This window comes from Zosterops lateralis (genome assembly GCF_965231275.1).
Source record: "Zosterops lateralis genome assembly, chromosome: 29".
NCBI classification, from domain to species: domain Eukaryota; kingdom Metazoa; phylum Chordata; class Aves; order Passeriformes; family Zosteropidae; genus Zosterops; species Zosterops lateralis.
In genome coordinates this window covers 2,527,574-2,555,564 of record NC_139789.1, presented here as the reverse complement: position 1 = coordinate 2,555,564, position 27,991 = coordinate 2,527,574, and the positions used below count along the sequence as shown (strand labels likewise).

The 27,991-nt window shown below is 41.6% G+C and overlaps 1 protein-coding gene across 9 annotated transcripts in view; it reads left to right on the top strand.

Annotated features, from left to right (window-relative positions):
• Positions 1-27,991, top strand: part of MYO9B (myosin IXB) — a 41,779-nt gene that overhangs the window by 3,990 nt on the left and 9,798 nt on the right. For 4 of the 9 annotated variants that reach the window (XM_083880225.1, XM_083880223.1, XM_083880230.1 and 1 more), the window contains exons 2-27: positions 1,236-1,344; positions 3,911-4,804; positions 11,924-12,018; positions 13,252-13,314; positions 13,439-13,538; positions 13,680-13,780; positions 13,993-14,122; positions 14,573-14,662; positions 14,910-15,026; positions 15,311-15,445; positions 17,301-17,422; positions 17,994-18,135; positions 18,361-18,556; positions 19,606-19,681; positions 20,080-20,169; positions 21,205-21,315; positions 22,388-22,427; positions 22,887-23,009; positions 23,421-23,501; positions 23,692-23,802; positions 24,307-24,429; positions 24,914-25,063; positions 25,186-25,352; positions 25,884-26,840; positions 27,364-27,430; positions 27,776-27,906. In XM_083880225.1, the coding sequence (XP_083736351.1) occupies positions 3,968-4,804; positions 11,924-12,018; positions 13,252-13,314; positions 13,439-13,538; positions 13,680-13,780; positions 13,993-14,122; positions 14,573-14,662; positions 14,910-15,026; positions 15,311-15,445; positions 17,301-17,422; positions 17,994-18,135; positions 18,361-18,556; positions 19,606-19,681; positions 20,080-20,169; positions 21,205-21,315; positions 22,388-22,427; positions 22,887-23,009; positions 23,421-23,501; positions 23,692-23,802; positions 24,307-24,429; positions 24,914-25,063; positions 25,186-25,352; positions 25,884-26,840; positions 27,364-27,430; positions 27,776-27,906 (4,355 nt within the window). In that variant the 5' untranslated portion in view covers positions 1,236-1,344; positions 3,911-3,967. Of the gene's footprint in view, positions 1-1,235; positions 1,345-3,562; positions 3,624-3,910; positions 4,805-11,923; positions 12,019-13,251; positions 13,315-13,438; positions 13,539-13,679; positions 13,781-13,992; positions 14,123-14,572; positions 14,663-14,909; positions 15,027-15,310; positions 15,446-17,300; positions 17,423-17,993; positions 18,136-18,360; positions 18,557-19,605; positions 19,682-20,079; positions 20,170-21,204; positions 21,316-22,387; positions 22,428-22,886; positions 23,010-23,420; positions 23,502-23,691; positions 23,803-24,306; positions 24,430-24,913; positions 25,064-25,185; positions 25,353-25,883; positions 26,841-27,363; positions 27,431-27,775; positions 27,907-27,991 lie in introns of those variants that run through there. The other 5 variants (XM_083880228.1, XM_083880226.1, XM_083880224.1 and 2 more) reach the window with 4 other exon arrangements.

The window sequence follows — 27,991 nt, the reverse complement described above, 5'->3', positions numbered from 1 at the left end:
AAAATTAATTGGCTTAATGGAGTCTAGAAAACCCATACAAAATACCATCAAAATTAACATCCAGAATTGGAATTTTTTGGTTTTGTTACTAAAATTGTCTGAGCAAACAGTAAAGTTACAGATTTTTTTCCTCTTGCATATATTGAAAGGGGATTTCTTACAAGAAAGGGTATTGAAAGAACTTGAGGTAACTGCAGAATTTCCATCTCCAGCCAGAAGCCAGCAGTGGTGGTTGGGCTGCAGGCTTTGCATGCTGACCTGTGTGGTTTCAGTGTTATCTTCTTTCCTGTATTTCTCCTTTTACTTCCAGTATTCTCTGCACCTTGTGCTTCCTTGACGAGCCAAATCACATTGAATAAGCATTTCAGTTGCTTAAAAATTGTCTAAATAATTGTAGATCATAAAATGAAGAAGAGATTATTGCAATCATCTCTTCAGACTGCTCTTGACCATAAACAAGAGGGTGGTACATAATTAACTCTTCTAATGATGAGGCAGCTTGGTTACTGGGGGCTCGCTGATTTTCTAAAAAGAGATTTGGCAACCAGGCCTTGTTGGTGTCAGTTAAGTTTTTGCAGTGCAGTTTAACCTTCTGGTGGTGTTTATGTCTTATGTTTGCCTGAGTTTGTTTAGCTGTGAATTCCAGCCTCTGCCTTGTGATGTGGCTTTGTCCTCCAGCCTGGTGATTGTACCCAACTGCAGGTCCTGTGCAAGGACTGCCACTGATAACAGTGTCCTCTGTGTGCTCCTGGCAGACAAAGCTTGCAGAGTTTGCCTGTCAGGGGGGTGTTTTCTAACAGATTTGGGATTGTTCTTGTTGTTGCTGCCCTCAGCTCCTTAACTGAAATTTGGATTTATTCTAGATGCTGTATTGGTCCTGTATCTTCTGAGCACAAGGATAGTATGGCTGCCTAACAAAATATTAATTTATGTTTATCTGGAGATTGTATTCACTGTCGTGCCCGTGGTGCTGTGGTAGAATACTGAGTTCAAATAATTCCTTGCTATTCAAACCCATTTCGGGATACATTCCCTTCCATCTCTCTGATATAGATTGGTTCTTGGATAAAGTTGAAGTTTTATACATCTGCAAATTCAGCTGAAATTTGTTTGGCAGTTGTTTTCTTGTTCCTCTATTACTGAACTATGTAATTAATTTAACTTCTTGCTCACTTGCTGCCTTTTCAATCTCTCTATGATATGTTTTTTATCAGTAACTCTTTTCTTTCTTTTAGAGCCATCATGAAAATGTTTACTTTGATGCCAGGAATCCAGCTTCACTAGGAACTCATCCTCCAATTGCTTGAAGACACCTGTCCTTAGTTGAATACTGGGACTCATTAGGTAACCAATTTATAATCTGTCCAGTGAATGCTCTTTACCTTTTATGTTCTAATTTGTAGTTTGAAAAATTGATCAGTGGGAAGCCAGAGGGTTTTTTCTCTTTCAAAGCAAAATAAAATCATCAAATAAATTTTATATCCATTCTAAGAAAATCATAAGTAGTAGGAGAGAAGGAGGTTTTCGTCAAACCTCTGCAATATCTGGACATTCTCAGATGGAAAAACTGAATTTTCCAGTTGTACACATGAGCAGACCCTGCTGGCTCTAATGGCCTTGGGTTTGTCACTTGTAGAGAAGTGGCATCTGCACTCTGATTTCCCCTTAGGAAAGTGTGAGTTTGAGCAATGTCCCAAATTTGGGTGGCTGACATGAGACAAGGTTAGGAAATGTGTGTTGGTAAAGTCACAGGTCAGCACCAAGGTTCAGCTCTTCTGTGCTGGCCAAAAGCTGGTGCAACATATTTTAGGGAGCTCTTTTGGTCAAAATGCTTATGAGGGACTTCCTCTAACTCAGCAGACTTTGTGTCTGAAACTAATTTCTGAGGGGTGAAAAAAGGAAGTCTGCAAAAGCCTGTGTCCCTTGAACTGGCTGAGTAGCTGGAGAGGAAAATTGTCACTGTTGTTCCATTTTTCTGTCTGTGCTCAGATGGATCTTCCCCATGAGCAGCAGTCTGCTGTACATTCTACTTTGTGCCAAGCTTTGAGCTTTTATATATTAACACTTGCCTAATTACTTCAAAGGTGCTTCAGACTTCTCTGCTGGTCAGTGGTAATTACAGGAAATGGAGAGGGCACTTGGAGTTCACAGCTCCAGCCTTTTGCATGGCCAGGTTCTTGGAACCAGCCCTCCTTAATGAATGGAGAATGACATCTAATGGGGAAAAACATTCTTGGGTGGATCATACAGTTTGATCAGGGATGTGTTGTGGTTTCCTTTGCCATCTGTGGCTTATTCAGCCTTCCTTTAGATGAGTAGCCACTACAAATGATCCGGCTTGTGTGGCAGTCTGTAAGCTGTCTGCAGAGTCCCTGAAAGCACAGCTCCTTCCTTGGAGGCTGTTCATGAGCCACAGCTATGTCATATGTTCTGTGAAATGATTCATTACTTGCACTGGAAGTGCAGTTAAAAGCCTCCAGCTCTAGTGATTTTAATCTGAAATGATTACTCTCTGTGGCCTTGTGCAAGTTCCTGTGCAGTTGTTTAGTGGCAAAAAGTAACTTCTTTGGCATTTCTCTGCCTCTTTCCTCTTTTTTTTAAATGTATTTGGCATGTCAGTGTATAATTAGAACACTTTGTTCTTGAAACAAAAATTGAACTGCTATTCTCAGTATGAAGTTTTACAGACTGCTAAAACAAAGGGACACTTTATTATCCCTCTCCTTTTAGTACCCCTTGGTAAGCAAAGGAGCTGTGGAGCTAAAGCAACATGGGCAGAGATAGTCCTGGTGAACTGGGGGCACAAAACTGCACATGAGAGGAAAATCACTGGGGAAGGCACAGATGGTAGCGGGGTCTAGAGACTTTTATCTTGGCGGTGAGGAAGAGGTTGGCTTCTGAGGCTGCTGATAGGCTGGAGTTATGTGTGTGGCCTGCACCAGGGCTGGAAGGAGGAAAGAACAATCACAATGACTAATTTTTTGAGATGTGTGAATGAGGTTCCGGTCCCAGTGTGGAAGAAGTTGCTGTGAATGGTGTAAACAAAGTGAGTTATTTAGCTCATATTTGCTGCTGAAAAGTAGTTCCATCAAGACTTAACTTTTTTGCATAAGATGGAAGGTGAAAGTCGTGTTCAAACCCTCTGTAGCAAGGATGTGGTTCACTCAGGAGGAATGAGCAGTCTCTTGGCTGTGTCAATGACCTGTGTTGAAGAAACCCCCGTGGTGTATTAGGGTGTGTCAGGTGTCTGTTCCAAGCAGTTGGGGGCCCTGCTTCCTGAAAGCTCAGTGGGGTACATGCTGTACCTGTCTTGGACCTCTCATGGAAAGAGCTTAGTTAGGGAAAATAAGGGGGAAAAAATGTGGGTCTCAGTGTCAGAACCATTTTCCTCTTTGTGTCTGTGTGCACTGATCCTTCCGCCATAGCTCGTGGCTGCTCTAAACTGTCACTGCTGAGTTAAGGAGTGGCCAAACCCTGTTTCTGCCTCAAGCTGCTGGTGCAGCTTTAAGGCAGAGTTTCTGTGGGAGGGTGGGTAAATGTTTATGTGGACCAGGTCAAGGAAAGTATCTGGGCTAAAACTAACCTGGGGAAACAAGGAAGTTTTACTTTGGACATTGATCCTGGTTTGTATTGCTTTGGCTGTATGAATTCTTGTGTGCCATGGCAGGGAGGAAGGGGTGGCATGGGAATAGAAGAAAAAGTGAAAGGAGGCTGGATGCTGTGGCAGCTCTCCGCTCATAGGATATCCAAACAGGCTGTTAGAAATAATATCACTAATAGTAACTTATTCAAGAACAAATGCACTATGTAATAACTGTATTCTCATCCTGCAGAAAAGAACACCTTGCCCTAATACCTATTGTACACACTTTTTTAACAGCTGATATTTTAATTTTTCTCTTTTTTTCAGACAATGGGCACTGCATATTAAGCAGGGGTGGAAGACTGAAGCCCATCTGGGGACAGAATGAGTTTAAAAGATGCTGACAGTGCAGTTTGCCAGGCAAAGGCAGCCTATAATCTTCACATCTACCCCCAACTCTCAACAGAAAGCGCTCCCTGCTGCAAAGTGACAGCAACCAAGGACAGTACATCATCAGATGTCATCAAGGATGTGATTAATATCTTAAACTTGGACGTCTCCAAGCATTACGTGCTCGTGGAGGTGAAAGAATCAGGTGGAGAAGAATGGGTACTTGACATCAACGACTCTCCTGTGCACAGGGTTTTGCTGTGGCCCCGGCGCGCTCAGGACGAGCACCCGCAGCAGGATGGGTACTACTTCCTCCTGCAGGAGAGGAACACTGATGGCACCATCAAGTACTTGCAGATGCAGCTGCTCTCCAAGGAGGCGGAGGCTCGGCGCTTGGTGGAGAGGGGCTTTCTGCCCTGGCACCAGGAGGACTTTGATGACCTTTGCAACCTGCCCAACCTGACCGAGACAACGCTCCTGGAGAATCTCAAGTGCCGCTTCCTAAAGCACAGAATCTACACGTACGCAGGAAGTATCCTGATTGCAATTAACCCCTTCAAGTTCCTGCCCATTTATAACCCCAAGTACGTCAAGATGTATGAGAACCATCAGCTTGGGAAGTTGGAGCCTCACATTTTTGCCATTGCTGATGTGGCCTATCACACAATGCTTAAAAAACATGTTAATCAGTGCATCGTTATATCAGGTGAAAGTGGGTCTGGGAAAACCCAAAGCACAAACTTCTTAATTCACTGCCTCACTGCACTGAGCCAGAAAGGGTACGCCAGTGGTGTGGAGAGAACCATTCTGGGAGCTGGACCGGTTCTGGAGGTAAATTCATGCTCGAGTTGCCTTCTATGCATATTGGCTTTTTAAAACTTCAAATGGCTGCTGTTGAATGCTGCTTTTGAGTCACCTACTTGGTTTAGGCTTAAAATGTCACTGGTTTAGGCTTGTCACTTGGTGTAGGTTTAAATGTCACTGAGCTGCAGTGGTGCTTGGCAGCCTTACCCGACTGCTTCTAATTGAGTTTCCTCGTTATGTGTGTTTGCTTCCTGTTGCTTGTAATTTGTGTATGACTTAACTTTGCACCACTAAACACCAATAATCTGGGGCAGAGTTTACCATCTGAAAGTTTTGATGGCATTTGAGTCAAATCATAAGCAAATTTCTCATAAATATTGTTCCACTGAAACATCACCTGCTTGGTGTGATCCTGCCTTTGTGTGTGAGCATTTTACTGAACTCACTTTTTGAGGGAGTTATTTCTACAGCTGTTTGTGGAAGAGAGCAACATTTTTAGTTGGGGAGAAAGTCAGAATCTGTTGTGGCTTTTAATTATTACAGCATTTCCAACAGAAAGCAAAACTAAACATGTGAGAAGGAGGGGGACAGCTGGGCCTGTATTAGGTAATGTCAGGACAGACTTAAACTGATCTGTTTGGCCCTTTTACTCTCTTAAAGGAAAAACTCTGAAGTGTGGATGGATATAATGCTCACCTGTAACAAAATCTTCAACAGCAAGGAGCTTGAACACTGCCTTTGTAATTTTTAGGTTTAGTTTCAAATGTAGTAATACCTCCATGAAAAAAGTTCAAGCTTTTTTTTAAAGCTCTTCTGAAAAGAATGAGGAATATCTGCAAGTTCTTTTTTTTTTGTGTTACTTTCAGCTGCTTGAAAGAAGAAGTAAAATTGAGGCTTGTTGGTTGCTGGAGTTCAAGTTTGCACTTCTAAACAGAAAACAGGAAGGGGTCACAGTGGAAAGCCCTTTTTGAGCAGCTGATCTCTCTGCCTTTGATAAATTTAAATGTTTCATATCCTTGTCTACAGAGCTGGTACAGCTGTGTCAAACCAGGCAGAGATTTAATGTCCTGTATGTCTGCTGAGTGACAAATGCGTGTATTCCTGGGCTCAACTAAAATTTATGACTTTGTTGGAGTCATAGGCTGTTGTGTAAATCTGGGCATGTTCATAAAGAGATATTTGTGTTTTTCTATGCTTAGACTGGTTGTCTTAAGTACCACAATTTCTTCAGACTTCCACTGAACATTTGGTAATACTTTTCATGGGAAGATAGTCTTTGAGAATTGAATAGATGTTCATGTAAATTCAGTGTGCATTGAAAAGGTAGGCTTAGAACATAAGAGGTAAAATCCAGTTTTTACCTCTTATGAGTGAAGCTTCCATGTTTTCCAATTTCAGTCACTAAGCATAATTAAAACAAAAAAAAAGTCAACTCTTGGTGCTGGAGAGGGATGCACAGAAAGTTTATTTTGCTTTGTGGAAGTTAAACTGACTTCAGGCTCCTCTTAGAGCTGGTCACTTCTAAATCCATCCATGGTTACTTATTTGGGGTTTTTTTACTGATGAGAACTAAAGTGCTACAAGGGAAATTTTCTTAAATGGATGTTTCTGGGGATTTTTTGCACAGACTGTTTTGCAGTGTGCCCACACTATTTGCGAACGTTCTTTTTAACTTTGAAGTTTTATTCTGAATCTTCATGAAAGTTGAAAATGTATTTTCAACTAAAAACTTCCATGATGTAGAAATGAGTTGCATTCTGGGTCAGAACTTCCTCATTTTAGTGATCTCTTATTTTTCTGCTACCTCAGTAAAACAGAGCTGTTTGTAGGCTGACATTCTATAAAAGTTCAAGGGGTTAAAGCAGCTGTTTCTAGCACAGAGGGGTGAGCACAATTAAGGTGGTATGGAGGTGGATTTATAATTTTATCTTTTCATACTTAGGGAATCGGAAACTTTTCTTACTAAATCCTGTTTCTGAGTTGGCTGATTAATCTGAGTTCAAATCCCTGAACAGTTTACACACAAACTATTGTTAATATTTCTGCTCCTTGATTACAATTTCTAGACTGAAGAACTTAGTTACAGCTGGACCATGAAAGATTTGATGTGAAATGTATCTTGATGTTGCCTTGTCAAACATCTGAGAGATGAAAGCCCTGATGCTGAGACAGTGAAGTTAAAAATTAACCACGGTATCAGCACAAGTGCCGTCACATGGGGCTGTGTGAGGAGCTCTGAGCCTCAGAGCTTCCTGCTCCATCCCTGCACCCGTCTGAGCTCTTTAAAAGGTTCCTTGTAGGGGAGCTCATAAGCAGAGATCAATTGCAATAATTCTGATTGTGTTTGGCACTGCTTGCAGCTCTCCAGAGGAGAAGGATCGGGAAGGGAGGCTCTTTCCATGGACAGCCTAGAGCTGAGCTTTTGCTGGTCTTTAACAGTTCATGGACATTCAGTTGCCTTTCCTATATTGGAGTTGCTCTCAGATTATAGTTTGTTGTTTTCTTTTTTGTTTTAGTTTTATCTCCAGGCTAAGGGAGATAGTCTATGAGGAGCAGTTTCTTTAAAACTGGTGGGAAGATAAATATAAGCTGTGTTTTAAGATACTCCTGACTTTTTCGACCTTTTCTAAATTTCGTAATTAAAATATAGTTCCCTGATTTGAAGCCTTGCCTTCCTGGATTGACTAAGTTCAAGTTACTTATGATTGAAATCCTAAGAAGGAATTTACACTTGGGAACTATTTGGCTCAAATTTGGAATAGTGAATCAAACCTTGGGGAAGTATTATTTGGGTCTAATTGGGAATAATGATTCAGACCTTGATTTATTTTATAGTCTCAAACAAAACAATTAAACCCTTCCATACACACTGAAGAAGTTTCCAATGAATTTATATTTTCCTTTCATCAGGAAAAAAAGCTTAACTGCATACTTCAGCTATAAAATGCACAGTGTGCTGTCTAAGACTCTGAATTTATTTTGTAAGCTTAAAGTTAACTTATTCTTCAATCCAGTTAATTAAGTGAAGTGGCAGAAAATTGAGTTAGGAGATGGGAGCATGTGGTGAGAGAGCAGAGGGAATGGGAACTTTGTTTTCTGGCAGCAGAGCTCCCCTTGGCTTTCTGTCTGTTGTTAAATTGTAACCCTCAGTGTCCCCTGTTTATTACAGAATTTCAGTTACTGTTTGAGTGTGCTGAAAGTTCTCTCTGAAATGGGAGCTGAGGGGAGTTGGGACAGATGAAAATATTTGGGGTGTCATAATTCTTCATGTACTATTTTGAAAATCATTGCTTATTCCCATTTGGATGTGTTCTTGATTTCTCAATGATGCTGAACCAGTCTTTGGAAAGAATTAAGGCCAAATAAAATGGAAATTCCAACAGGAAACTTTTATTACTTGGTCTTTTAAAGAAAAAAATATTATTGACAGCACAATCAGGTGGGGGGAAATAATATTTTCTAGAATTCACCATATTTAAAAACTTTGAAATTTAATCATAGCAAGTTTTATGCTTTACAATTCTGTGGAGAAGAGCAGAACAATTTGCTGCCAGCTCTGTTTCCCTCATCACAGGCCTGCTGTGCTCGTGGCCTTGGGATGAGAAGGGCTGCATTCAGTGGAGCTTCAGCTCTGGTTTTGTTTTCTCTTTGCCATCAAAGCCTGCACATGCACCTCGTGGGTGTAGCCTGTCCTGTTCCAGGGAAGGTGCTTGTTTTGAGGCCATTATCTGCATGGGTTTGCTTTAAGAATTGTCATCAAAGGAGGAATGGAACTTCCTTTTTCCATTTGCTTGCATGGCACTGGTTTTTCTGGTAGAAATGTGATGTTGCCAGCTTTTCCCTGCTGCACAAACTCTTGGGGAAAAACCACCTTGTTCTTCGCTCAGTCCTGCCACTGGGATTGCTTGGAGTTCCCAGGACATCCCCCAGCAGGAGGAGTTGCAGAATTACCCTGAACACTGCAGTTTCCTGTTGGTGAGAGGATATTCACAGCATGTTTGTAAGGACCACTGTTCACCCAAGTTCAGCTCTGGAGGAGCCATTTCCCTGCCAGGGTGTGGAACTCGAGTCTCCCCTGTCCTTTGGTGCATTCAGAGCTGGGTCTGTGTGCAGTGGTGGTTCTGCCATGGGGCTGAGTGGTTGACATGAAACTCCCAAGAGCTTTTTCAGATTTTGGCAATTCTTATGTAACAATTAAATGAGATTTTTTTGTTGTGTTCCTGAGGTACATGCTGGGAGCATTTGTGTGGGGGTTGTTTTGTTTTATTTTAACAAATAAAATGAAAAATTAGTGATTTTCTGCATACTTTCATTTCCATCCCTGTTGTAAGAGTTTTAAGTGTCAGGCTCCAGTTTCTGCCTCTTGCATTCCAAGGTAAGAGGATGGGTTGAATGACTTCCTGCCTCCCAGAATAGGCTATCCCAGCTCTGATTCCTGCTCTGCTATTTTTGACTCACCCTGTTTTATACAGCTGATGTTGTGCATTGGAGTGATTTACTTTTAGCTTTTTTGGTTTTATTTGTCTTCTCATGGACTCACAAGGGAAAACAGTGAATGGGTTTGCTTATATAAAGGATTAATTATATTTAGCTGAAGTCTTCTTGTTCCCTCAGATCTTCTGAATTTATTTTGTACTCTTCAAAGTATTTTGAAGAACATGGTAACAGTCATGAAAGTTAAATGTTACAAAAAAAAAAAAAAAATACCCACCCAAAATGTTACTTGACTTAGAATGTTCTTTAAAAAGTTGTAGATGTTAAAGGCTCTTTGAGGAAACCGGTACATGAAAACTTTCCTAAAAACTGTTAATATTAGATCAGCTTTTAAGAATTTGCTGTATGCTTTGACTAAATACCAGACACATGAGATCATAAGAGCCTTTAGTTTTAAACTGTATTCATTGCTTACATGAGTAATCACTAAGAAAAGTTTTTCAGGAAGCCTGAGTTATGGGATTTCTTAACTCTGTAGTGCCAAAAATATTTATTGATAAAACTAATGTTGCAAATGTAGCAATACTGTGGTTTGGCTCCTTGGACATAACTGGTGAACTGATAGTTCACTGGTGGCTTAGGTTGGAAAAGTTTATAAAAAGGTTTTCTGGGATCATTTTGCAAGTCCTTTACTCTGCAGTCTGGCAAAGTTCTCTGCAGCAGATCTCCCAAAGCCCAGAATGGGAAGTTGGATGGTATTTGCAGAGCAGGAGCTGAGCCACTGTCCTGGAGAGGAAGAGGGGTTTGATTTACTGACAGTTCACTGTGCTGATGTCACAGGACTTTCACTGCTGGTTTGGCAGCTGCAAGGAGCTGACCTGGATTTTATGCATCTATTAATATGCATATGCTTGTAAAATGGGCTCTGAAAAATAGAAATCTGGGTGATACATTGGTGGATGAATGCTGCAAAGAGATATTGGTGGCTGGGCAGTGCTGGCTTTGAAACATCTGAGTGAGGATGCTGTTGGCACTGTAACATGTGTGGTGTGGTCTTGGAAAATCCAAAGCTGGAGCTCAGCCTCAGCCATCTGTGAGCACTTCTGGATACAAATCCTCTCCCTTCAGCCATCTGTGAGCACTTCTGGATACAAATCCTCTCCCTTCAGCCATCTGTGAGCACTTCTGGATACAAATCCTCTCCCTACAGAAGCCTGTTGATTTTTCTGGAGTTGCAGCACAGTTACTCTGCACAGGAAAAGCTCCGTGAGCTTATTTCTTTAGGTCAGGAATAGCAGTTTCCTGAAGAATTATGGACATTTTCCCAGTTTATAGGAAGTTTTTCAGATCCTCTGGATGCAGATAGTGGTGGAAATCTGCTTGTGGGAAAGCTTGGAGAACCTGGTCTGGAATTAGTGGCCCAAGAGTTCCACTCTTCACTGCTGAAACCCTTAAGGTACTTTGAAAAAAACCCCAAAACCAGAAGAGAAGGGAAGAGTTTCAGCATCCAGATAATGATAATGATAATGTTTTCCATGGAAATATCTCCTAATTGAATGTGTACAGCATGGCTGGGTGTACACACAGCTCTGTGCTGTGTGCAGTGCATTTGTCATGCTCCGGATGTGGAGTGAGTGTGTGTGGAGGAAGAGATTACACAGCTCTCTGCCATCATTTCACAAGGGTTCTGTATGAGGGAGGAGGATTTCCTAATGGAGGACTTCACTGCTTGGAGCTTTAAGAGGAAATATCTGTGGCAGGAGATGCTGGGATAGTCTACCCTGAGCAGGGTGTTTTTGCAAATAATTGCATTTTGCTGAGATTTCCTTCTTCAGATGCTGTGTGGTGGAAGGGTGACAAGTTTCTCTTGCCCTTGGAACACATAGCTAAGAGTTGATAAAGACATTCCAAATAACTAATGTGCTGGACTTTCACATGTAATAAGTTTCCTTTGTAGTTCTTAAGCAAGGCTCGTGCAGAGGATTTTGTGTTACATGTGTATTAGCAGCTGTCAGAGGACAGAGAATTAGAGATGCACAGTTAGGGTTTGTGCCATATGTGTTTTTTCTTTCCTGACACCTCATCATAAAACTCCATTTTTCAGTGTTGTGTAGCAGAGTAGCTGCCCAATGAGTTGTTCTGTAAACCAAAATGTTTCTGTTTGTCCTTTTCCTGTTTTTTTTGAATACACAACTTTGAAAATTCCTGGGCTAGCTTTATAAATGAGATATTAATGTTCTGTCTCTCTTGAAGAAAAGCTTTGTCTAATGTGAATTTTTTCAGTGGTAGCAATAGATGGTGGAATAGGATGTGGTTTGTGACTTTCATATGAAGAGGTGATTTCATGGTGCTTGTGCTGTCTTCACCCTCCTGAATGTCTTCTCTGAGGTCCTAATTGTTATTGGATGAGGCTGATTTGCACTCTCTACCTGTGGTTACCTGTCCTGTGCTTTTGAAGAAATCTAAAACTGTTATTCCCTTCGCTCAGTCCCACAGATGTTACTGCATGGGTGAAATAATAAACACAGAGTTCAGTGAGGAACATGAAGACTTCCCAGGCTGCCTTTTGGTGTTTGTGTGCTGCAGTTCCCTCACTTTTCTGATTTATTCTGGAAGCCAATGGGAATCTGAACAATGAACAGAAGAGCTTGGGAAGCTGTGCATTGACGTATTTAGTTTGATAGAAAATTAACTCATTTTGCTTTATTGCAGGCATTTGGAAATGCAAAAACAGCACATAACAATAACTCCAGTCGTTTTGGGAAGTTCATTCAAGTCAACTATTTAGAGAATGGTATTGTCCGGGGGTAAGTACAGGGTGAGCTGATTCTGGGGGTGATCTCTGTGCTTTTAGGAACTGGGAAGCCTCTGTTGTACATAAAATGCTGCCTTGTTGGAGTTCTGCTCATATGAGAATAGTTTGGTGCTGTGGAGTTTAAAATTCCGTAAACTGAGCTCTGTGGAATTGTCAGGTGATGCACAATATTCTGACTTTGCTGTACAGCTGGCTCAGGTTACGAATCGGCTCCTGTATTTTTACCTTCGTGCTAAATAAAGGCTTTTGCATAACACCCCTTGCCCTCTCCATTTTGCATTTAAAAACAGAAGATCTGAGTTTTTAAGAGGAGTGAAGAGAAGTGAAATAAATTTGAGGAAGCCATTTTAAAGAAACAGTTTAAAAATCAGTTAGATAAAGCTATGAAATTACTTAATCAAATATGTGTGGTTATATCTGAAGGTCTTAAAACATGACATATTTAATTCCTGCATTTGCTGGTTCTGAGGGACTGTGGAGTGTCATGAGCAATCCCTGACCTTTATGCTCCAGTGTTTCTTTTCTTTGGATTTGTTCTCATTTGCAATAACATGAATGACTGGGAACTCTGTCTACATGTGCCTTGAGAGTTATTCTGAACTAATTTAGCATATTTTCAGACCCAGTCACACTAGCTCAGGACATTGGTACAATTTGAATACACTTGTTTTGTCTTCAGCCTGAGGAAAAGATGCTCAAACTTTGTCCTCAGTCACTGTACCCCTTGTCAAGGACTTGGAATTATTGTTTAGGTTACTTTGTCACCCTGAAGGGGTTTGCTGGCTGGCTTCCATTCTGGGCTGATGTCTTCACTGACAGAAGAATCCAGCAGATTTGCTGGGATGAGAATCAGGCAGATCTCTGGGATATTTCTGGGCTCTTGCCTTGGCAGATAAGTGTTAATTATCCAGGATAACACATTGTTACCACTCTGTGGGTCTTGTTTCTGGTGGCAATTTTCATCAGCACCTTCCTTGCTTGCTCTGCCTGTTTTAAGTCAGCTGCAGTAAACCTAAGCATTGCAGAGAGGTGTTCCTTGAGTATTTCTTTGTTCCAGTCACAATATACTGAAATTCTTGGTTTAGATTTAAGGTAGTGTCTAAGCTCTTCTCTTGCATATTTCAGTACAGATCTCATTATTTGAACTCTCTTGGCAGTTGCTGTCTGATGTTTTCTGAGGTCTTCTTTTTGCCCTCATGCTTTTTAATTTTCTGTGGCTCTTTAGGGCTGTGGTTGAAAAATACCTGCTTGAAAAATCTCGTCTGGTTTCTCAAGAAAAAGATGAAAGGTAAGAGAGAAATATAGTTTTCCAAGAGAGTTAAAATCAATGCAGCAGTTTAAGAGCATCTGAATTACACAGAATAAAAGAAAATCCAATATATTTTCATGAGAGAAATGTATTGACTTTGCAGGAACTACCACGTCTTTTATTATTTGCTACTTGGAGTCAATGAGGAGGAGCGTAAAGAATTTCACCTCAAGCAACCTGAAGATTATTTCTACCTCAACCAGGTAACCTGTGATGTACCAATGCATTGATCAGGGTTGTCTGTGTGTTGTGTAAAAGATGAAAGGAAGGAGAATAGATTATACTGGGCTTTTTGTGATGTCTGTGTTTCACTCTTTGCCTTTTTTTTGGATTTCTCTTTGCAGCATAACTTGAAAATTGAAGATGGGGAAGATCTCCGACATGAATTCGAGAGATTGAAACAAGCCATGGAGATGGTTGGCTTCCTTTCAGCAACAAAGAAACAGTAAGTGGAATTCTGTAAGCTTTTGTTACTGGCAGTTATTGTTCATGGGTTGCAATGAGCAGCTGGGATCACAGGTAGTTCTGTAGGGAATGAGGAGAGCTGAGTGTTTGAGAGCCCACAGACTAATTCTTGAGGCAGAATTAGGTCTGCTAACCTGTTATAATGAACTCCCTTAATAAAAATTCTGACATAATTCAATTTTTCTTCCTTAGGATCTTTTCAATACTTTCAGCTATTCTGTATTTGGGCAATGTCACATACAAGAAGAAAGCCACAGGTCGGGATGAAGGCTTGGACGTGGGACCTCCTGAAGTGTTGGACATTCTTTCCCAGCTGTTGAAAGTAGAGTATTTCTCTTTGGCATTAATGTGTGATACACCTGTTTGTCATGTTCTACCCCAACACTTCATTCAGATATCCCAATTATTGTATCTAAATCTCCTTTGTGATACTGCCACAAAATTTATCTTGTGGGAGGGGAAACATGAAAATAGTGATATTGCTGAAGTTAGAGATGGAATATAACCTACAGCATGGAAATAGAATTTGTTGACTTACCAATCACAGAGATGAGCAAGAATAGATTCAGTGTAGGTGTGTTCTTTGCCACCACAACGAATGTAAACAGGGTAATTTAAATAAGTTGTAGGACTTGTAAAGCTACTGATGGATGATAAATGTGGCTGTTGTCAAAGAGATCCTCTGAGGAAGTTGTATGTCCACTGCTGCAGTCAAATAACTCATTGAGGAGCATGATGGTGACAGCAACTCTTATTCTCTCTTGTTTTGAAGGTAAAACGGGAAATCCTGGTAGAAGTGCTAACAAAAAGAAAAACTGTGACTGCTAATGATAAGCTTATTTTACCATATAGTCTCAATGAGGTGAGTAAAAGAGCACTTGTAGAGTGATTTTAAATAACTGAAACTAAAACTTCCTTTCCTGGATTAAAAAACTACTATGGTACACTTTCGCATTTTGTGAGGGATGATTGGAAAGTTAGAAGTTTGAATTAAAGGTAAATTGTGGTTTTATTTATCTCTGCTGGGGTTGTAACCTGTGAGTGACACTGGTTTGAAACTGAAATGATTATTTTTCTAAATAAAGTTCTGAAGATTGTTTGATCTGCAGGCAATAACAGCTCGTGATTCCATGGCAAAGTCCTTGTATAGTGCTCTGTTTGATTGGATTGTTCTGCGGATCAATCATGCACTCCTTAACAAGAAGGACATGGAGGAATCTGTTACAGTAAGTCTCTCACAAAGCCAAGTCTTTGCAGGCAGTTGTGTGTTTGGACCAACAGTTAGTGCTAGAGATGATGTGTTGTGATATCTGGGATAAATCTTGATCCTTCTCAAGCCCATGGTAAATTTCCTGGTAATATTTAGTCATCTTTGTTTTCACAGTAGACAGAACTATTAAATATTTAAAATCTTTCAGCACAGACTGCAGTGCTCTCTGGACTGTTTATCTGTTGGGGGTTAAGGCACTATATGACAGATTGGTAACTACGTTTCCACATCTTCTTTTAGTGTCTGTCCATTGGTGTACTTGATATTTTTGGATTTGAAGATTTTGAAACCAACAGTTTTGAGCAGTTCTGTATAAATTATGCAAATGAGCAACTTCAGTATTATTTCAATCAGCACATTTTCAAGCTGGAGCAGGTAAGAAACAAGAGTGGCTGAAGTGAAACCTGTTTTTAGCAAGTGTTTGTGTTTATGCAAACTTAGCCTTTACTCTGCAAAACCCCATGGCATAATTTCTTGAATATTTCTGACAGTCTTTACTTTTAAAATTTCTTCTTTCACTCTTGCTTGTTTTTGTACTAATGGGGTCTTTCTTCAGAGGGCTGGTTGACTGCAAAAATTTCTGCTTGACTGCAAAAACTAAGATAACACTCAGGTGATCCCAGACAGAAGTCAGCTAAAACTGTGAACTTTGGTATTGGAAGTCTGTAGGTGAGGGGTTGGATTCAGGTGTTTTTGTTTTAATGGTTGGGAAACAGCTTCTCTTATTTTTATCAGTCTGCAAGTATTTAATAACCAGTCTTTGCTGCTTCTCCCATCCAACTGTATTTAGGGGGATACAACTGTGCTCTGGTCCTGGCAGTGGGTCTGAAATCCTGCTATTACTGGCATGTGTTGATTGACTTGTTTGCAGATGGTGTCATCTGTCAGAGCACCCTGAGTGCTGCAGGAGCCAACAGATCCTGTTCCTTCACTGGCTTGTGGAGGGGGGTTTGCTCCAGACTTGGGTTTTTTTTCTGCTTCGTGCAGAATTGTGGTTCTCTCAGGTCACTCTGCTGAAAGGAGTCATTCTCTAGTATATGGTACTTTGTCAACAACTTTAGGCAAGCATTTTAAAGAAAATAAAATTACCAAACATCCAAACTTTGTATGTAAACATGATGTTGAGGTCCCTGTTTTGTAACTTAGGGCAGAATTGGCTATCCAGGCTGGCCAGAGTAAATAGTTACATTGTCTTCTTTTTTTTTCTCTGATGCCATTTTTCCAAATAAGCTTAATCCTTGAATGACCCATTTCCTGTATCTCTTGCAGCCTGAGGGCCCTCAGGGAGATCTCTATATCTTTTTAAAGAAAGGCTTTTTTGTCTGTGGAAAATGGCATTTCAGTTCTGTAACACGGTGTGCACTGTGTTGGGCAGACTGAATTCCACCTACTTAAACATAATGCATTTATCATCATCGTCATCCAGAACATGAGAGGTGCTCTTTGTCCTTCATTAAACATAAAACTTATTTAATTTTCTGTGTGACTCTTTTTATTATTATTATTTTATCATTCTTTTGCTTTATTACCTTATCATTTGCTTTTTTCCTGTGGATATTTACAGCATTAAGAAAATCTGGTATTTTGCTTCTGTATCTTAGTGGAAAGCTTGTCTTGTGAAGCATTTGAGGGATTGTCACTTTAGCAGCAGAGCTTCATGTTCTCTTGTCAGGGAGCTCTAAATGTTCTGAGCCTAAGCAATATCCATTGCTTCCTTAGGGAAGTTCTGGTGCTGATGTTGTCTAGGCCTTGAATGCCTGATTTGAAACTTCTTTTATTTTCTCTGGTGGTGCAATCTGAAAGTTCTGGAACTTGATATTTAACTGTTTTCGTTTCCCATAATACAAAAATCATGGAAGACAAAATAGACTTGAAGTCCTGTGTGTCTGCCCAGTTTTACTGGAGTGCTGTGGATGTAATGACTGACTCCAGGGTCGCAGGTTGCTGGGGAGGCAGAGCACAGCAGAACATTCCTTTCACAGCTTTGGTTTTGAAATAGTTTTACCCCAAACAGACCCTGCTGAGTGACGTGCCTGAGGACCTTTGATCTGTGCCACTATGTCTGTTCTTCTCTTCTGATTTATAAATCCTCCTTATTTTTGTATCTGTTGCCTGAACTAACAAACTCCACTTGCTCTAGATGTCCAAGGCTGTATTTTAAGCACTTAGACCATGGGACATCAAAGGTCAGGGCACTGTACTGATAAGGCAATTTTCTTGAGCCACACAGGAGGAATATAAGAGTGAAGGGATCACTTGGCACAATATTGACTATACTGATAATGTGGCCTGCATTCACTTAATCAGCAAGAAGCCCACTGGCCTCTTCTATCTTCTGGATGAAGAAAGCAAGTAAGCAACAAATATCTTCTGAAAAAAACATGTGTGGCGGGGGGAGGGAAGGACTGTGAAAGGGAACAGAAAAACAGCCCTTGGAAGAGAATGGGAATGTGGAAAGCAAGGGGTTATTTATGACTAAGATTTACACTGGAGCTTGCTTCCAGTGACTCCATTATGGTGGTAGTATACATGTATGCTAAAACTGAACTTTTGCTTATGTAAATTTAGGAACTTCCATGTTTGTGGCTAACCATGGAACTGCAATTACAGTAAAATGCATGTCTGTAAGTCTTTGGAGCATTAAGTAGCAAGTGTGGTAAATAGTTAATGTGGTGCTAACTAAAGTTGGTTGGGGAAGCAGGAGGAAACATTGACGTACACTTGAAACCTCAGAATATTCTGCTCTGTGTGGAGCTGCTTGGTTTAGGTCCAGAATTTGAGCCCACCTTTAAAATTCAAAGCAGGTGTAGAGATCTTGGACAATTAATACTTTCCACAAGGATCAGTAAGTGTTCATTCTGTCACCCTAATAAATATGCCTGTATTTGAGAAATAACTAAGCTCTTTTATCTTGTATTCCCAGTTTTCCACATGCCACCAACCAAACTCTACTGGCAAAATTCAAACAGCAGCATGAGGAGAACAAGTTTTTTGTCGGAACCCCAGTGATGGAGCCTGCTTTTATTATTCGCCACTTTGCTGGCAAAGTGAAATACCAGATCAAAGTACGTGGTAGATGTGATGGGCACAAAAAAACATTTCCTTGCCTTTCTAGGAGTTTATTGTCAGGATATAGAAAATTTGCTGGGAATGAGCTGGATCAGAAGGGTTCTCAGAGGTATTTTAGGGGTGTTTTTTTGGGTGGTGGTGTAGACCGGGAGGTAACCCTCACTATTATTCTGAATAAACGAAACAGGGAGATATTGTAGTTCCATGTGCCTGTTTTGCAGGATTTCAGGGAGAAAAACATGGATTACATGAGGCCTGACATCGTGGCCCTGCTGCGCAGCAGCGACAGCGCCTTCGTGCGGGAGCTGATCGGGATGGACCCGGTGGCCGTGTTCCGCTGGGCCGTGCTGCGCGCCGCCATCCGCGCCATGGCCGTGTTCGCACAGGCTGGCCGGGACCGCGCGCAGAAAACGGCAGGTGGGGATGGGGAAGGGCAGGGATGGGATAGGGAACGGCAGGTGGGGCTGGGGAAAGGCAGGTGGGGCTGAGGAAGGGCAGGGAATGGAGCAGGGGAACGGCAGGGATGGAACAGGGAGCAGCAGGGATGGGGCTGGGGAAGGGCAGGGGTGGGATAGGGAATGGCAAGTGGGGATGGGGAGTAGCAGGAGTGGAACAGGGAATGGCAGATGGGGAATCTGGAGTGGCAGGAATGGAACAGGGAATGGCAGGTGGAGATGGAAAATGGCAGAGATAGAACAGGGAATGGCAGGTGGGGATAGGGAGTGGCAGGACGGAACAGGGAATAGCAGGTGGGGCACGAAAAAGTGCTGGTAGAGCTGGGAAAAAGTGGCTGGTAGGGCTGGGAAACAGCAGGTAAGGCATGGGGAAATGCAGGTAAGGCATGGGAAATGACAGATAGGGCTCAGAAAACTGCAGGTAAAGCATGGCAAACTGTAGGTAAGGCTCAGAAGTGCAGGTATGGCTGGGAAATGGCAGGTGGGCCTGGGAAACTGCAGGTATGGCACAGAAAACTGGTCTGAAAATGCTTAATATCCTACAAGTGCTCTGCTGGTAGAATGAGTTTGTGCCAAAACCTCATTTAGCATCTTTGGTGCTAAAGGCAAACTGAGTGTGGAAATGGTTTAATATTCACACATGGAGGTCATCACTGTTCTTACCTGAGGTCATTAAGGTTTCCTCCTCCAGTCAGTGCAGCATTTCCAGCAGGCTTGAAGGCCTATTTACAAAAGTTCTGGTACTCTCATCTTATCACCAGTTTTGAACTTCTTAGACCTCTGTGAAGTATCAAATGAGTATACAGGATTAACTACTAAAATTGAGTAGCTGCAACTTCCTTTCTAGTAGAAGGGAGTTTGAGCATCAAAGTACTATAGCTTGATAAAGGACTGGATAAAAATTCCAGGCCCTTGGGTAGATACTTTGCTTGCTAGAGTCATGGTTTGTTTGGGTTTTTTTGCCTGCTCATATCTTTGTTAAACAGCAATTTTTTGGTGATTTCCTAACAGGAGTGATACGTCAAGGACCCAGAATTCCCCTTGGAGAACTGCAGAGATCAAATACGCCGGTAGAAAAAGTTTATCGGTGAGAAACACATCCTTAACCCCTGCAGGGAAAAGCTGAATTGCTGAGCTGGACTTTCATATATCAAATCTCTATTAGATCTTTCCACAAGGAAAGCAAGTTTTATTTATTCTGTCTTGTTTACTTTGGCCTTTTAAATACCATCAAAACAACACTCTGGCTTATTTTATGTAAGACCCAATGCCACTACATGTTGGGGGCAGTCTCAGTCCCATTTACCACTGGGTTTTTGAGTTCTCTGTGGTTGGTGTGTGCAGCTTTTAGCATTGTGTGCTCCTGTGCAGCCAGTCTGGGTCACTGAAAGGGGCAGAGGCAGGGCCAGTCTTACAGAACTGTATCTCTATAGGGAGATTTGCCTTTCCATGGATATTTAGGCTTTGTACGTGTTCCTTTTGCAGCCACTCAGTGCTCGATTTCTCATTTGATTGTTCTGAGGATTTCGATATAAATGCTTTTCAAGACATCATTTCTTTTTGTGAGAACAAGAAGTAAGTAGCAAAAGGCCTGAACTCCCAGGCCAGGGAGGCACATTCCCAGGACACAGTGACTTCCTCAGTGTGCTCTGGGTGACAGTGAAGCCATGGAGCACTTAAAGTAGTGACTTCATGCTGCTTCCTAATTACTGCATCCTGGACAGCCTCTGTCAGTTGGGGGAACAAAGAACTAAATATCCAATTTGGGTGAAAGGATTGGTTACAGCTTACCAGATCTGTTTCCTTGGGATATCTTAGATCTTGGTAATCAGAAAAGTTCAGAGTTAAACAGGGAAGCAACAACTCTGTGTTAAGAATGTTGCTGCCTCTGTGAGCAGCTCAGAATGGGGAGAGGATCTAAGAGTCAGAAGTGATTCTTACACTTCTGTTATTTTTGGTTTGTGCCTCTCTGGAGAGTAAAGAAGGTAAGCTCTATGCCAGGACACAGCACTTCACAAGCACAGTGCATGCTTGAAGAATGGAACATGCCACAAATAAAGGACCATCCCAGGCTTACTTTGAAAACCTAAATGTGAATAAGTTTGAAATTGAAATGAAACCCATAATTTCTTCAAGTATCCCTCTAACAGCTTGTTTATAACTTATATTTCTGATGTAAGTCTAAGTACCCTCATTTTAGTGGTCAAATCTCTCTATAAAAATGTTTACTTTTAGTTATAAAGAAGCTTATATCTACCTGAAAAGGTCCCTTGGCTTAACCAGAAGGGTTCCCTGCCCATTAAGTGCATTTTGCTAAATTTCCCTTCATTTTCTGAATTGATGGCTCAAGAATTTACATTAAAAGGTAAAATCAGAGAGTAAGTTGAGTATGAGACTCTGTCAATTAAGTTTTAGAGCACTGATGGAGTAGAAAGAGCTGAGTTGTCATCAAAATCATTCATGTTTAGGAAAAAGTAGCCTGGGATTGACCTGCTACATTTTGGAGCACACTTGGTTATGGAACCTTTTGGGGTTTTAACTCCTTTTTCCCCCTCTCTCATGGCTGTGTATCTCTGTTTGCCACCTGTGTTTTGCTGTGGATCATTTTAGAGACATGCATGAACAAATCATCGCCAGTATTAAAGGACTGCCCTGGCAGGGTGATGATCCCTGTGAGCTGCTTCGGTCCCTCAGTCAGCTTCAACACCGCTCCCACCTCCTGTGAGTGCTCTGGGTATTGCTTTGAAAGTGCAACAAGAACCAAGCAGTTATTCCAGTCCCTAAAAGTGATGCTTGTCCCAAATTTGTCTTTTGAAAAAACACTGAACAAGACAATTATAAATAAAATACCCCTCCTGCAAATAGGCTGTAGAGAGCACCTTGTCACTTCATTGCATTAGCTGGAAGTTAAACCTACTTCTCATGTGAACTTGCTTTAAATACCCCAAGTGTGTAGTATGAACTTGTTGTTGCAAAATATTCAATAGTGAGATCTCCCACAAGGTGTGAGAAATGTTTCCTGAAATTCAAGGTGCTGGTGCTGGGTGTATTCCTGGGTTTAGAGTCTTTGCATCTGCAGTTCTATGCATGTGTAAGGACATGAGCATAGAGTATACTATAGACATGAGTATACTCTGGTGTATAATAAGTAAATGTAAACTGGGTGTCTCAGAGCAGAACCTCCCCTATATCACAGAGTTAACATGCATAGAACCAGCAGGATGTGAACTGCAGCCTTTTTTGTGAGAGCTTCCACTTCTTCACCTTCTCTGTGTGGATGAGAGCTGTGCCTGAGGTGTGTGTCCTGCCCAGACATTCCAGAGTTCCTGGTGCTGGGCCATGCATTGCCCTCCTGGAAGCAGCTGGGTGCTTTCACAGAGGTTCTGGTGCCAGCAGCTGTAACTTCTGAATTGAGTATTTTTATTTGATAGTGCCTTTGTGTTAAAATTAGTTTAATGACCATACAGTTGCTAAAGAGATTAACTCACACTACAGTAGTATGTACAACGCAGTTTTGAATAGCTTTAACTTCAGGGTAATGTTTCACTTTTGAAAGCTTCCAATACCTACAGAGTTTATGAAAAAAAAAAAAAAAAAAGTTCTTGTTGCAGAGCAGTTTGCATTTCTTGCATTGATCACTTGTGAGATGTGCATGAACACACCCTGGTGCTATTGTGCTCATTTTCTTCTGTCCTTCATCTTGCCTCATAAATTGCACCAACTTATGGCTTGCTGAAATAATCAAAAATCATGTGTATATTTTTTTCTTAAATGATCTTTAATATTTCAACAGGAAAAGTAGAGGTGTCAAGCAAAAGCAGATCATTCCCAAGGTAATCAGAAATTTTGAATTTCTCTTGGGTTTGGGCTTTTTGCACTGTGAATTTCATTTTTATTGACAGAACTCACTTCAGAATTGTTTTATAGTGTAGGAAAGTTGTGTTATTTATCCTGACAAGCTAAAAATGAGGTGAATGTTCACTTTAATAAGAATTGTTTGATTAGACAGATATGGAGATGCCATAAAAGCGAAAAACCACTTCCCAGTCAGGGAAGGCAGATGAAGTGATTATGTGATTCCCCTTGTTGACCTTACACTCTTGGGACAGGGCAGTGAAACAGTTTAACTCTTAAGAAATGTTTTTGCCCAAAATAGAAATAATCATGAAGTGTAACATGCCATTGAATGTGGAACTCTGGCTAGCTGGTTTCATTCTGACTCATTTCAGACAAAATATTTCCCTTTTAGTTGAAAGACTTGCACTTTGTTGATTATAAAAACTTTTCTGTAGAACTTGCTGGATTCCAAATCTCTGAAGCTCATCATGAGCATGACTCTGCACGATCGGACTACAAAGTCCCTTTTGCACTTGCACAAGAAGAAGAAACCCCCCAGCATAAGTGCCCAGTTCCAGGTAGGTGACACAACTCAGGGATCAGGCTCTACTGGGCTGATCTAGGCTGGTCTTGTTTGGAAAACCAAGTGGGATTTATTATTGAGGTTTTTTTGAAGTGGGGATTATTATTTGATTAAAGTCAGAGTACATTTTGAGATACCATTTATGCCATGAAATGTGTCAGTTCTCTGTACTGATCATCCTTGTATACAGATCTAGTGAGAGCATGTTCAAACCCTGCTTTAAATTCTCTTGAGAAAAGCTAAAAGCAAATACCAAATACAGGGATGTGCTGAGCAATGTGGGAGGATCTGTTTGGGTTTTGTATAGCCATGACCTGAAACAACCTGATTCCTGAGGCAGAAGCTGTCAAACACCAGTCAAAATGCTGATACCTGAAGAAAAACTTTTGTGACTGTTTCATTTCAGACTTCACTTAACAAGTTGCTGGAGACACTGGGCAGAGCTGAGCCATTCTTCATCCGCTGCATCCGCTCCAATGCAGAGAAGGTGAGGCTGCCCCAGAGCTGAGCTGCCTGCTGAGATCCAGGGCATGAGCCTTGGAATCTCTATTTCAGCTTGTTCACTATCACTGTGGGCAGGTGGAAGGTAACCAAAGTGTGGAGAGAAATCTGCTGTGCTGTGACAGCAGCTGGGCTCCTCAGGCTCTCACTCGCTGTTTTCTGCTGATGTTTTACAGAAGGAGATGCTCTTTGATGAGAGCTTGGTGCTGCAGCAGTTACGGTACACGGGCATGCTGGAAACTGTGCGGATCAGGAGATCTGGCTACAGTGCCAAATACACATTCCAGGTACAGTGGGAAGTGGATTGTGCTTTCAGGAATATCTGCTCTCTTCAGAAAACATGTCTTGTGTGTCTCTCCACATAAGGCTCATGACCACTTGGGATGAACTGTAAAAATGCACTCCAGTTTTGAGAGAGCCTACATAGCAAAAAGTTGTATTTAAACTGTTGCAAGCCATCTGCCAGTAAATTCTTCCTGGTTGCATGAAGGAAAACATTCTGAGTGCAGTCAGTCAGTGCTGCCCTGTGCTATCTCCATGTGGGAATTAGTTTTCTGTAAAAAACTGTGTGTAGGTTTAGAGATCACATCCAGGTGATCTTTCCTGTTAACATGAGGCTGACTGTAGCCTGCATTTTACATGGAAAAATAGCTCACTTTGGAGTGAGAGCTAAGTATTTTCAGATCCCTGTAGCTTAAGTATCTTAAATAGATTTCTATTTTAGGGCTAAAACTCTAAACTTGGGAGTTGCCTTCTAACTTTGGTTCTCTTGCTGTCTCTGCTTTTTACAGGAATTCATCGACCAGTTTCAGGTGTTACTACCCAAAAATGCCAAAGCCTCCAAGGAAGACATTTGTGCTTATCTGAATAAACTAAAACTGAATGAAAACTACTATCAAATAGGGAAGACCAAGGTCTGTGAAACTTTCTGTAAGGCAGTAAGAAACACTGCTGTACACTGCAAAATTCTGCAGTTCATTTACAAGTGTTACTCCTGTCTGCTCTTTGTACCTAAAATGGCTATTTTAACTCTTACAAGTGGTGACACAAAGGTTATACTTGACCCTTTGGTTTTGGTGCCAACCTGGTGTCTTGTCTACAGCACAAATCTAAATATAGATAGTTTGGGAAATAATTGCTATTGACATTTGTCAAACAGGTCAACATTTGCATTTTAGAAGGTTCTGTGATTGGAAGGCTGTAAGGACAAGTGTAAGTTTTAGAATCCAAACTCTGAGATTGAAAAGGACTTTTTTTTTTTTGGGCAAGCTGTTAGCCAGTAAGGTTTGGTGCAGTGGTACTAAACCATTACCTTACCTGTTATCTTATTGTAGCTCCAGTGGGGGCTGAAAGGCTCTTTTTAACTGCTTCTTGATGAACTTTTCTTTAACTGAACAGGTCTTTATGAAAGAGGCTGAACGGCAGATACTACAGGACACACTACACAAAGAAGTGATCAGGAAAATCATCCTCCTTCAGAGCTGGCTCAGGATGGTTTTGGAAAGGAGACGCTTTCTCAGGATGCGACAGGCAGCCGTTGTTTTACAGGTATCTTCCAGAATTGCCAACCTTATTTTCCTAACAACAAACAAACAAACTGTGTCATGTAATACTCCCCACCTTGAAGTGTCCCTCCTTTACTTCAGAAACCCAGAAATCTCCCTTTGCAGGCGTGCTGGCGGTCCCGCTGTGTCAGGATGGCTCTGCAGAGGAACAACGCTGCCATCGAGATCCAGGCGGCCTGGAGGCGGCACCGGCAGCGGAAACGCTTCCTGCAGCTCAGGAGGAGAGTTTGTCTCCTGCAGGCCCTGGCCAGGGGGCACCTGCAGCGTAAGAGGTAAAGGGGAAGGTGCAATGTGGCATGAGAACATCCATTTAATCACCTGGCTTCACCTGCCAAGCTCAGTTTGTGTGTTGGGGTGACTTAGTAAACAACTTGGTAAATTGTTGCCCAAGGAAGCTGTCCCTGGACCCCTGGAAGTGTCCAAGGCCTGGTTGGGTGGGGCTTGGAACACCCTGGGCATAGTGAAGATGTCCCTGCCCTTGGCAGGGAGGTGGGAATGAGATGATGTTTAAGGTCCCTCTCAACCCAAACCATTCTGGGATTGCATGAACTGTGATATTTCAGTCAGTATCAAGTAGTCAGTGGAGTGTGGACACTGGGTAAGTGCTCAAGACTTGAGCTTTATTCAGCTGAGCTGCACTGGTGCTGTCAGTCCTGACTGTGCAAACACCTCCCTCACTCCCCTTGGGACTGTAGGTGTAATTTGGGTCTGTATTGGTATTTGTGCTGCATTTAAGCAGGTGGTGGAGTTTTTGATCCCTGGGCATTAAGGATTTGTGTTTTCATATTAAAAATTCTTAACAGATACCAGAAAATTGTTCTAGAAAAGCAGAAAGCTGAAGAAAAGCAGAGAGAATTGCAGGAAGATGAAGACAAAGAGGATGATACGAGCAAGGATGAGCAAAGTGAGCCAGCAACAGATGAGCTGCCTGTGAAAAACGAATCAGAGCCAGATCAAGCTGTTGAGGATGAAGATGAATCTCAAAATGAACAAGCTGAAAACTTGAGCTCATCTGAGAAAGCCACATTGCCCCAGAAGCACACGATGGAGGGCTCAGAGAAAGTGACCAACAGCCGGGAGAAGCGGGAATCCCGTCGGCAGAGGGGGCTGCAACACAATGACTTGCAGAACAAGCATGTGCTCCTGTCCTTTGAAGGACCATCTGCATTGTGCCACGAGGAGCAAACGGTTTCTGAAGAGGCCCTGGAAACTCCTCCAGAGCCAGAGAAAGAGCACAAATCCACAGCACAAGAAGATAATGTCCTTCAGGGAAGCAGTGAGGGAGAGAAAAGTCCAAGTGAAGAAAAAACTCTTTCAGACATTCCACCATCAAGTGAGATAAAAGAAAGTGATTCTGTTCCTGAGCACCCACTTGCATCAGAAGCAGAGGACACGGCAGCTGATAGAACAAAAACACAAGGGAATCAAAATAACCAAATAAAAGTCAGCCAAAGTTTTACCTGCCGTGAAAGGCCAACAGATCTTGCCCTGACTGTTCGTAACACTCTGTCTGCCACTGGCAGCTTTCAGGGCCCTGCTGACTGCTGGGCTGATAGAAACAGGCGCCAGAGGGCAACCAAAGACCTGGACAGCCCCACTTCTTCTGCAATCCAGAGATACGTGGATGACCCAGAGAAGCTAAAGTACAAGAGAGAGAAGTGGAAAGGAAAGAGACAGTCTGATGCTGGCCAGAATGATGTGCTGAGCCAGTCTTTGGATGGAAGGATACGAGTGGATAAGTCTCCTCAGGATCAGCTAGAGTAAGGGCAGCTTCCTTTCTTTCACTTCACAGAAAACAGATATCTGTAATGTTTAAAAATCCATGGAGAACTCCTGAGAGCCTGTACATTTGGGCCATGTCATGGGAGCAAAGGGGTTTGTGAACAACAACTGCTTTTCCTTGGCTCCCAGTCCTACAGTGAATCTGTATGGGCAGAATGTTTTCAGAAGCTTACAAAAGAGGCAAAGCCTACCTGGTTGTATTAAAATAGAGAGTCAGGGCATTAGTTGAAATAGTGTCTGGAGTTTATTTTCATGTGTCTTTTACCCATTGAAAACAAGGTTTTAGTGATGTGCAGCTTGCTAGCATCATCCCTCTGATATGGCAGGAAATCTGACATTCCCATGCTTTTTCACTTCTCCAGTACATTTTGCATTTAAAAGTAAATTACAAGGGCTAATCAGGGTTCTGACTCAGACATGTGGACATGTGGGTTATTTAAAAGGTGTGAAGAGGCCACAAACATTATTAAAATATATATTCTGAAACTTATCTTACTACAGGAAGAAGGGGAGTTCAGCTTCATTAAGTGACCTCTCAACACTGGCCCAGACTGTTGCCATGAATCAGGTACTGATGCTATTGTGCATATTTATACTTAATTATCATTGTTTATAAATATTAAAGATTTGTCAATCTGTAGTGTGTTTCTGTGTTCCTTCAGGCTGATTTTCTTTTTGCTTGATATTCATGTAAAAACAATAATTAGGAAATATTATACAATAATTTGAAAACCTAATTTTTAAGAAATGGATCCTTGATTAAAACATTAAACATACTTGGCTCTTGTATTAGGAAGCTAATATCTATTGGTCTTTTGTCTTGATGAAGCAAACTTCACCATTCTAGCTTTTAAAAACCCTTTAAAGAATCTATGTCACTCAAAATGCAGTTTTTGACTCCTCTCTCCTGTAGCAATCACCAGATCCAATTGAAGAAGAAAAAGGCAACAAGAAATACCCAGTGCAGAAGAAGCCCAGTGACCACTTCCCTACCTCAGACTCAGCCGTTCCCGTGCAGCCAGCGAGTCAGCAAGGGGATGCCAAGTATGGGTTGTGTGTGTGACTGGCCTGGCTTTGAGAAAATGAACAAAAAAGGAGATTTTCCATTGGTACTTGTGTTGGGCACCTT